The following is a 10,341-nucleotide window of genomic DNA, read 5'->3' on the forward strand; positions in this document are numbered from 1 at the left end:
ATAAGAAGACAGAAATTAGCTATGGCATACTGGATAAATCTTCAGGGACAAAGGGATAATCATCCTGTAAGGGAAGTCCTGAATGACTGCTGGGAAATTTTAAATGTAACCGGTAAAGGATTTGCTTGGAAAATAAAGGGGTGGGTTAATGAAGGTGGTTTAGAATTGATATTGTTTGCTCCAGTAGTGATAATGTCCCCAATTCCACCTTGGCTAATAGCACAACCTGAAATAGATACACAATTACACGAGAATAGAAGGGAAATGAGTGAAGCTGTTAGTTTAATTACATATGTAAGTGAATATATCAAAAACACACATTATTCATTTCTTCAAATATACACAGACGGATCAAAGAATGTAGATAATGGCAGGACAGGGGCTGCCTTCTATGTTTCAGAGTTTGAGGTGAAAAAGGCTGGAAGAATAACAAATGGTACATCAATATATACGGGTGAGATGATAGCGATTTTAATGGCACTTGAGTGGGTCTATGAAGTTAGACCTGATAAAGTAATAAAATGTACTGATTCAATGGCTGTTCTTAACAGTCTACAATCCTTCGAAACAAATAGAACTGACATTTTAATAGAAATCATGATCAGGTTGTACAGTTTAAAACAAATGAGAATTATAATTCGATTTATGTGGGTACCAGCACACGTGGGAATTCAAGGGAATGAGGAAGTAGACAAAGTAGCAAATGAATCATTAAAAATGGAAGAACCAAATATAAACATATCAGTCAGTAGATCAGAAGGTAAACAGTTAATTTTAGAAGCGTGCAATAGAAAATGGCAGACAGATTGGGATACATGTCATAAGGGGCGGTATTTTTATAGGATTCAAAAAACGGTAAAGAAAAGCAAAATAAGTCTCAATTTAAGTAGAAGAGAACAAATTATTTTTACACATTTACGAACAGGACATTCTAATTTAAATTACACTTTACACATTATAGGGAAGCACAACACAGGTTTATGTGAGGTTTGTTTGGTAGATGAGACGGTAGAACATGTTTTTAAGGAATGTAAAGCATATGAAGAAGAAAGGAGGATTCTTAAGGAAGATCTTCAAGCAGTAGGTTGCCGGGAATTCAATATAACTAATATATTGAATGATAGTTCAAATTCAAGGAAACAGGTAAATGTAGTCATAAAATTCATCAAGAAGTGTGTTATATTCCACTACCGTTGTGTTTATGGAATACACAAATATTTTTTTCACCTTGAGATAATTTAGTTCAAGGATTGGTTGCGGTCGGTTTTGTGTAAAATACTTTAACGTTACTGAGCTGCTTACCAGCCGACGAACTGGATTATATAACCAGCTCAGATTCACTGATATACAAATGCTGTAATAAAAAATATGTGACTAGGCCTAAACAGGGTTTTAACCTTGTGTTGTAACACACTGAGGAAAGCAATTAAGCGGTAATGTTACATGCAGAAACAATTAGCATATATACCTCTGCTAAAGTCTCCACTGCTAAAAATACATACTATCATAATAAATTGAACAATTCGTCTAACTTTAACATGCTCTTTGACCCCCCAATTTAAGATACTCTAACAGGTGACGAAATTAAAACCATCAGTGCACAATTCTCCACACCCAAATCTGTTAAACACATCTTAACAGCAAACATACACTCGTCCACATCCTTCTCTTCACTCTCTGAGGCAGAAGTCTCCAAACTCATTCTTTCTAATCATCCTACTACTTTTCTGCTTGATCCTTTTCGGTCTCATCTCATTCAAGCCATTTCTCCTGCAGAACTCCTAACACTTAAGTTTGTCCTTCAGCATTTAGACAGGCATGTATAACCCCACTTCTTAAGAAACCCACTTTTAACCCAGATTTTTTCTTCATTTGATTGCAAAACACTTGAACTCTGCCTTTGTCACACAGAACAACCTCCTCAACAGCAACCAATTTGGTTTCCGAAATGGACATTCGACCGAGACTGCCTTGCTCTCAGCTGCTGAAGCCCAAAGACTGGCAAGAGTGGACTTCAATACTTACCTTGCTGGATCTGTCTGCTGCTTTTGACACTGTACCAGATCCTCCTGTCAACCCTATTGGCAAAGGGCATCTCAGGAACTGCACTTCAGTGGTTTGAGTTGTACCTCTCAGATAGGTCCTTCAAGGTATCTCGGAATGGTGAGGTGTCCAAGTTGCAACATCTAGCTACTGGGGGCATCTGTAGCCTAATGGTTAGAGAGTGGGACTTCGGTCGCAGGTTCGAGTCTCTGTGCTGGCAGGAGTTGTAGGTGGTGGGGAGTGAATGAACAGCTCTCTCTTCCACCCTCAGTACCCATTGCTGAAGTGCCCTTGAGCAAGGCACTGAACCCCCAGTTACTCCCCGGGTGCTGGATATATAGCTGCCCACTGCTCCTGGTGTGTGTTCACGGTGTGTTCACTTCTCACTGCTTGTGTGTGCACTTGGATGGGTTAAATGCAGGGCACCAATTCCGAGTATGGGTTACCATACTTGGCAAATGTCACAACTTTCACTTTTTTTTTTACTGGGGTGCCTCAGGGCTCAGTTCTTGGACCACTTCTCTGTCTACATGGCATCATTAGGTTCTGTCCTTCAGAAACATGACTTTTCATACCACTGCTATGCTGATGACACTCAACTCTACCTCTCAATCCATCCTGATGAATCGATGAAAGCTGCTCGCATCTCAGCTTTTCTAACAGACATTTCTTGCTGGATGATGGACCATCACCTTCAACTCAACCATGCCAAGACAGAACAGCTTGTGGTTCCAGAAAACCATCCAGGCACATAAACCATAACTCCTTCAAAAACAGCCAGAAACCTTGGAGTTATGATTGATGATCAGCTAACTTTCTCAGACCACATTGTTAAAACTGTTCGGTCCTGCAGATTTGCTTAATTCAACATCAAGAAGATCAGACCCTTACTTTCGGTACATGCTTCACAAATCCTTGTTCAAGCTCTTGTTCTGTCCAGACTGGACTATTGCAATGCTCTCTTGCAGCCAATTTTATCAAACCTCTACAATTAATTCAAAACTGCAAGATTAATCTTTAATGAGCCGAAAAGAACGCACGTCAAATCACTGTTTATCAATTTGCACTGGCTGCCAATAGATGCTCGCATAAAATTCAAGGCATTAATGTTTGCATACAAAACCACCACTGGCTCTGCACCCCTTTACCTTAATTCACTACTTCAGACTTATGTGCCCTCTAGAAGCCTGCGATTTGCAAGTGAATGACGCATTATTGTGCATCCCAAAGAAGCACAAAATCACTTTCACAGAATTTCTCAATAACTGTTCCCTCCCCGTGGAATGACCTGCCCAAGTCTGATCCTTAGCCATCTTCATATATATATATATATATTAACAACAAAAAACTTTGCTACGTGCTCGCTGGGCAAACCGAGACTGAGGTTTTGATTGCTAATACTGTCCTCATTTGTAAGTTACTTTGGATAAAAATGTTTGCTAAATGACTATAATAATTATTATATATATATATATATATATATATATATATATGTATGTGTGTGTGTGTGTGTGTGTGTGTGTGTGTGTAGTGTATGTAGGTACACACACACACACACACATGCACAATGTACATGTGTGCAAAAATAATATTTGTTGTTTTCATCCACCACTATATAAATTTACCCAACTATGATGACTTCTGCTTCTGAGAAGCCCAGAAATGTGAAAATGTGGATGTATCATGTTTTAGTTACTGACATGGCATTACATGACACTAGGTGACATTCACATGTGCCATTTGCCCACAGGTCCTCTGGAGTATGTGGAATGGCAATCTCTATTGCTATTCTAGACTGTGATCTGCTGCTGCATGGCCGGGGGCACAAAACACTTGATCGATTTGATATCGAGACAGTGACGGATGAATTTCTGTTGACAACATTCGGCTTCCCACGTGAGTTCATTTATTACCTAGTGGAACTGCTGAAGGACAGCTTGTTGAGACGGACACAGAGGTCACGAGCCATCAGCCCAGATGTTCACTGCTGCTGAGCGCTGAGACACATTGGCCAGGTAGTCTGACAGATAGAACTGTCTTTAAGCAATCCAGTGTGGCAAAGCTGTTTGAAGAGCAAGACAATGACGAAGGTTGGCTTTTAGGTGAGACACACAAAGTTTGGTTGCCGTAGTGACTTTTCTTAACACTGCCAAAGAATCCTTTGAAAATTTAAGTATGTTTTCTTTTTTTCGCATCCAGGTGACAATCGTTACCCTATAAAACAGTGGCTGATGACCCCAGTGCAGAATCCGGAGTCCCCTGCTGACTACCGCTATAACCTGGCTCACACAACGACACACGAGATTGTGGACCGCACATTCAGAGCCATTCAGACACGTTTCCGGTGCCTGGATGGGGCAAAAGGTTACCTGCAGTATTCTCCAGAGAAATGCTCACATATCATCCAGGCCTGCTGTTTGCTACATAATATTTCTCTGCAGTCTGGCCTCGATGCCTGGACTTTTGAGAGGACTGAGGCCACAGACCAATCAGGGGAGGATATTGCTCCCATTGACACAGTCGACCCAGAGGCTCTCAGAGTTCGACAGGAACTCATCGAAAATCATTTCAGCTAAGATGAAAATGGAATTCAACATTAAATTTTTTATTTTAAAGATACAAATGCTATTGTCTTCCTGGATGCTAACATTTTGTTAAAGAATATTCCACCAAAAATAAATAAATAAATATTGTAATTTAATCATAATTTAATAATTTAGTCTCCTCAACTTCTCAGTTTCTACTGTGGAAAATAAAATATAATATTTTGAAGAATATTTTGGTCACCACCAATGTCATCATAAAGCAAGTAAATAAATAAATAAAAACTATGAGATTTTTTTTTAAATATCTTAATGTTCCACAGAAAAGGAACGAGACATGAAAATGGACAGGTTCTTTTATTACAAGTTACTGACTTTTTAATTTTGTTGTTTTTTTATACCGCATATATTTTTACTGAAAACGGATAGACCTGTAAAATTATTTAATCAATAAAGAACACCTCAGCAGTAGATGTGTCTGTTTATATCTCTGCCAAGTGCATTATTTGTTTCAAAAATTTAATTTGCCAGGAATAACTGACTTGCCAAACAAGGCAAACCTCTTGCTATTTATGAACTTCTTTCACATTGTTAATTATGTTTAGTTCATGTCATCAGTAACGCTTACATACTAGAAGTTTCTTTCTCACAGGTATCCACTGATGCTGTAATCTGAGTAAAAGATAGGCCTATATCAGGGCAAAAATATAAAGCTTTAATTTTAGTCCGGGTTAATTAATGGTTTTGTTTGCGGAAGAGCGAATGGTCTGTCTCTGCTGCTCCTGGGGCTCGACTGTCAAAGGCGATAAATCAGCTGGTTGTTTAATTAATGAGTCTCGCACCCGGATATGAATGTGTGGAATAAGAAGAGAAACCACGCTGAACAATGACGTGCTTTCCACAGTGTGAGTGTGTGTGCGCGCGCGCGCGCGCTATTTTTAATGTCATTACTAAAAGCAGACAGACGGGGAGCGCAGAAGCAGCAGAGTCTGCAGCATATGAACTCAACAAGAGTCTCCACTGGAACACAGTGATATAGAGTCAAGCACTGTTCGCACTTTTAACAACTTTGGGGAGCAAAGTAAGTATTTCCGGGGAACTTTTTTTTTTTTTTTTTACAGAGTTGTATCTCTGCTCCGCCGCATTTATATATCATCTTTATCGTCGAGGAAGTGCAGTCAAGATTATCCCGAGAAAAAACACCTGTTACAAACAGTAGCTGCGGTCTTTTATTTGCCCTATCTCTAAGAGTGTTATTATTATTATATTCAGATATAATATCCACAGTGATCATGTCAGAATCTGTACGGAAGATGTTGAGGGCGAAGCTCGTGGTGCTGGGAAGAGATAACTGTGGGAAGACAGGTAACACTGCTGTGTTTTTTTTGGGGGGGGTTAATAACTATTGGTTGGTCTCAATGACTCTTAACTTATCTGTTTTTCTCTTTTGAACTCCAGCTCTGTGTGTCAGATTTATCACCAGACGTTTCATTGGAGAGTATGAACATAAAAGGGGTAAAACAAATGAAATACAAACTCACTGATGCTGTAAAGCTGTTTTCATGCTCTAAACATTTGTGCAAATGCATTGTAGTCAAGTAATCTGCATCATATGACATGCCACATACCTTTTGTGTCTTTAGAGGTCACCTACAGATGTCAGAAAATTGTGGACAAGGAGACGATTGAGCTGGAGATTTTAGACACTGTTAATAAGGTACAGAGCCTAGATCTTAGGCTGATGATATACAAGGCAACTTTTTGAGCAATGTTGCCGGGAAGTTTTGGCAAATATTGCCGTCAATGGGCAACCAGGTGAGACACAGGGACCACAACCGATATAAAATATCCAGACAGAAATTTGTTACCCATTCTCAATGGGAAAGTGCTCAAGCAACATTGCTCAAAAAAGTTGCCCTGTGTATCTCTTTGTCGCTGTGCATCTGCCGCCGTGCTGTTTATACAGTCATATTTATCCACAGACTCAAAGAAAGACAGCAGGATGATCTTGCCTTGTCATACAGCTGATGAGACACAGGACTCTGAACCATTCCATTCCTTTCATGTCTGCTGTGCTGAATCTCAGGCTGGTGGAGCGGCTTTAACAGCCCGCCTGCTATTGATCATGTTACACAGTAGAGCAGCACTTGTTAAGTCATAGGATTTGGCTGAATCTTTACCATCTGTGTGAATGCAGTAGTCTAGCAGTTCTGATGTTTTGGATGACTTTGATACACCCAGTGTACGTCTTGGAGCCTGTACTAATGCACTGATGATATAAATCAGGTGTGTTAAAAGGATAGCTCACCCAAAAATGAAAATTCTGTCATCGTCATGCTGTTTCAAATCTGTATGGCTTTCTTTCTTTCTGGAGCACAAAATAATTTCTGTCAGCACTCTGAATCATTTTATGGCTGGGAAATTATGCTTTTAAATAATGGAGACATCCAAAATGTGCAGTGCTGCGACTGGAGGACACATGATTAAGAACGACTGCATTTGAGAACCAGGATGTTTTTGTTCTGTGGATTTAATTTACATCCCTTGTGCTTCAAATTTGCTTTAAGAATCATATCTTTGAAAGTCCAGATGTGCATCAGCTCTATCCTCACAGATCTGTTTGTTTTTAGGAATGTGTAGGTCCTGCGGCATCCTCTCTGGAGAGTTCCATTAAATGGGGTGATGGGTTTCTCATTATGTACTCCGTGATGGACCGCAGCAGTTTTGAGGCTGTGTCGCGCCTGAAGAGACTGATTGACCACGTCAAACAAACGCTTGGTAAGGTTAAGACTTGATCAGATGTTCTGCTCTTAGTGCTACTGCGAGTAGTCATGTTTATGTATTTGGCCCCTCCAACCAGCGAATAGCACTGTTATCCATCAGTGTGACTCAGCCTGCCTTAATTGGTCTCAGTTCAGAGATTTCACCTCAGGCATGAACTCTTAATATAGAACAATACAGCCTGTGAGTGTAAGTTTGAAAATGACAGATAGATTATGTGGAAAGAGATAAAGAGAGAGAGGATCACAACACTGCGGTCTTTTATTATGCCATCCATCTCCAGGTACTGTCATTTTAATGGCAGTCTGTTCTTCTTCACAGCCACAGCATCCATTACATCGTTCTGTGTCTGTGTGTGCGTATGTGTCTTCCAGGTATTCCAGCAGTCATCGTTGCCAACAAATGTGACATGGAGAACGGCCGTGTGGTGAGGACAGATGAGGGACAGGCTTTAGCCTCAGACCTGAGGTCAGTATGCTTTGCTCTTACTGATATCGCCACAGTTATAAGTGATAGTATGAAATAAATACAAATATAGGTTACAAGATGCTTCAATAAACCTGCAAAAGCTATACTGAAAAACTATGTGCAAGTGCAGCAAGGGCAAAAACTGCTTTAAACAGAAAGGATGGTCACACCAAATGTTGATTTAATTTAGTTAATAGAAGTAAATTAAATAATGAAATATATTTATGACATTATTTTTAACAGCATTTTTATGTAAGTGCCTAAAACTAGTAACAGTACTGTAGCTTTGAAGGCAGGTTTCTTGAAGCATCTTGGAGACATTGCCACAGTTCCTCTGGATTGAGTCTGTCTCAGTTTGTTCTGTTTCTTCATGTTAATTCAGACAGACTGATGATGATGAGATCAGATCTCTGTGTGGAGCACTAGCTGTTGTCAAACTCCTTGTGCAAACAAAAAACTCACTGCATTATTATGATTAATGGAAAAATTAATGTTTAGACATGTAAACTGATATTACCGGTACCTACTGACACACTACTGCAGAAGATAGAAATAACTGACTAAGAAGTTTTTTTTTGTGAAAATGCTAGTGCTCGAATAATTTTGATCATCACTGCATTTTAATTATAATAATTTATAATGAACTTCATTACACTCCATTGATTACTCAAAAAAAATTTAAATAAAAAAAAGCCAGTTATTTACTACAAGATTTTGTCCTAATTTTATTACTATCCATTTTTATCAAACATTTTGATTTATCCACCTCACTAACCGTCAGATTGTGAAGGCACTGAGATGATTTTCAGTTTGATTTAAATGCCTGAATCACATCAGTTAATGTTTTGAATTTGAAGGCGTTGCTGTGTGTTAAAGTCAGGGTTTGACTGGTGGTGCAGGTGCAGTTTCTTTGAGCTGTCTGTGGCAGAGGACGTTTCAGCAGTGGAGGCCGCGTGCGCGCAGCTCGTGCGTGAAGTGCGTCAGGAGTTTCAGCGCCACCTGCTGGCTATGGACAAGCGCTCACGGATGCTGCAGATGAGACATGCACTCAAAAACAAACTCACAAGGAGTAAAACCATGCAGTGGTGACCAGAAAGAGTAAACGCAGTTCAGACATGACTACCGTAGTGCTGTATCCTGGCGTAACAACCTTTCGGAGAACAAGTGCCTTATGGATTTCCAAATAGTGTCATGGACATTGCTATGTGTGTATGACAGAAAACATTAAGCAGCAAAAGCTGTGTTTTTAAATGTGCACTGGCTCCCTTAAAACTCTCCCTTTCATTGTTTGGACAAACGGTAGTCTCACCGTAAACTTTTGTAACTGAATGAACCAGAAGCTGACATGTTGGACCAACAAACAGAACAAAGTTGAGATTCTACAGTAAGCCAACCTCTGTGTGCATTAAACCGTTTTACTATAAAGTATTTCAAAATTGAAATGGATCCATTTGACCAATTGAGATCAGTGTACCTCTTATTTTGCATCAATTTCACTGTAAATGATGTCATTCCAGTGCAATAATCATTCTGTATTTAAAATTAATTTTATGTGTGAGAAGTCATAAATGCTTGTTTATAGGCACCAAATTTATTCTGATAGACTGCGCTTGTCTAGTGTGATTTGTCATGTTTAAAATGGCAGATGATCTGTCTTCTGACTTGGTATTTTGATGCTCTTTTGATCCAATTTCATTCTCATATGCCTCTATGAGATTGAAATGTCAGGAGGGAACAGAACCAATTACATGCTGTTTTTCTATCTTACACAGCTGTTTTTAGACTGTTTACAACCTGCCTTTGTGCACAGTCCACTCTGTGGAGTAAAATGTTTTCAAAATGTATCATAATGCTAAACTTTGTATTATTAATTGTGCATGTATTTGGTTAAATGTACATTAGTACGAAAGTGTTAATATCCATTTGCTGCTTCAATTTAAAACAGATCTAGCAAGAAAAAAAAGACAACTTAAATTTACAATTTTATTTAGCAAAAATGGTAAAAATAAATAAATACAAATTGATCAAATGCTCCAGTAATATCCAGCCTCCTCAACAGAAAGAATTCATGAAGTTATATATTCAGATAACTTACACATGGACTTCTATGAGAAAAGGTAAACAGACATCAGGCAACACACAAGATTAAGAAACGAAACGTACAAAATGTAGAAAAGTAAAATGAAACAAAAGAGCAATACACATCTCTTTTAAAAACTAATATGAAAGAATCTAGACACTTTTTATACAACAAATCGATGTAAATTGTGTTCTTAATTTGTAGTTAAGGACATTAGATTAAGCACTGATTTGTTTTCACGTTGCTATAATCTATCCTTGATTTTTCTTGAGGGTTTCATAAACCTGAATGAGGTAACAGCATGAGGTGTAAGAATGTGAATCTTCATATGCATTAATATGCGCATCTTGAAAACATGAACAAAAGCCTGAGCTCTCGGTAAACACTATTAATATCTGAGGAGATCAGATTTCACACACTTCAGGA

The 10,341-nt window shown here is 38.8% G+C and overlaps 2 protein-coding genes across 6 annotated transcripts; both read left to right on the forward strand.

Moving 5' to 3' along the window:
• The first annotated feature begins 1,948 nt into the window (after nucleotides 1–1,948).
• On the forward strand, nucleotides 1,949–4,733 carry harbi1 (harbinger transposase derived 1). Its single transcript, XM_059520747.1, has 4 exons — nucleotides 1,949–2,001; nucleotides 3,794–3,939; nucleotides 3,975–4,145; nucleotides 4,243–4,733. The coding sequence occupies exons 1-4, from the start codon at nucleotides 1,949–1,951 to the stop codon at nucleotides 4,617–4,619; spliced, it is 747 nt and encodes a 248-aa protein (XP_059376730.1). The 3' UTR covers nucleotides 4,620–4,733.
• A 281-nt stretch (nucleotides 4,734–5,014) lies between these two features.
• zgc:110699 (uncharacterized protein LOC325371 homolog) lies at nucleotides 5,015–9,440 on the forward strand. Of its 5 annotated transcripts, none has more exons than XM_059532769.1 (7): nucleotides 5,016–5,667; nucleotides 5,874–5,951; nucleotides 6,045–6,101; nucleotides 6,230–6,303; nucleotides 7,217–7,364; nucleotides 7,742–7,835; nucleotides 8,693–9,440. In XM_059532769.1, coding segments are annotated over exons 1-7 (684 nt in total). In that variant the 5' UTR covers nucleotides 5,016–5,666; the 3' UTR covers nucleotides 8,925–9,440. The 5 variants fall into 5 exon arrangements, with proteins under 5 accessions (XP_059388763.1, XP_059388752.1, XP_059388791.1 ...); XM_059532808.1 differs by lacking the exon at nucleotides 8,693–9,440 and adding an exon at nucleotides 8,218–8,384; XM_059532797.1 differs by having other exon boundaries at nucleotides 5,017–5,667; nucleotides 8,712–9,440.
• Nucleotides 9,441–10,341: the final 901 nt, after the last annotated feature.

This window comes from Carassius carassius, chromosome 3, assembly GCF_963082965.1.
Source record: "Carassius carassius chromosome 3, fCarCar2.1, whole genome shotgun sequence".
Taxonomy (NCBI): Eukaryota; Metazoa; Chordata; class Actinopteri; order Cypriniformes; family Cyprinidae; genus Carassius; species Carassius carassius.

Coding starts and splice junctions, on each gene's coding strand:
- harbi1 (XM_059520747.1), top strand. CDS start 1,949: ATGGACATTCGACCGAGACTGCCTTGCTCTCAGCTGCTGAAGCCCAAA. Junction 3,940..3,974: donor GACAACATTCGGCTTCCCAC/GTGAGTTCATTT, acceptor GAACTGCTGAAG/GACAGCTTGTTGAGACGGAC. Junction 4,146..4,242: donor TGACGAAGGTTGGCTTTTAG/GTGAGACACACA, acceptor TTTCGCATCCAG/GTGACAATCGTTACCCTATA.
- zgc:110699 (XM_059532769.1), top strand. Junction 6,102..6,229: donor AGAGTATGAACATAAAAGGG/GTAAAACAAATG, acceptor TTGTGTCTTTAG/AGGTCACCTACAGATGTCAG. Junction 6,304..7,216: donor TTTTAGACACTGTTAATAAG/GTACAGAGCCTA, acceptor GTTTGTTTTTAG/GAATGTGTAGGTCCTGCGGC.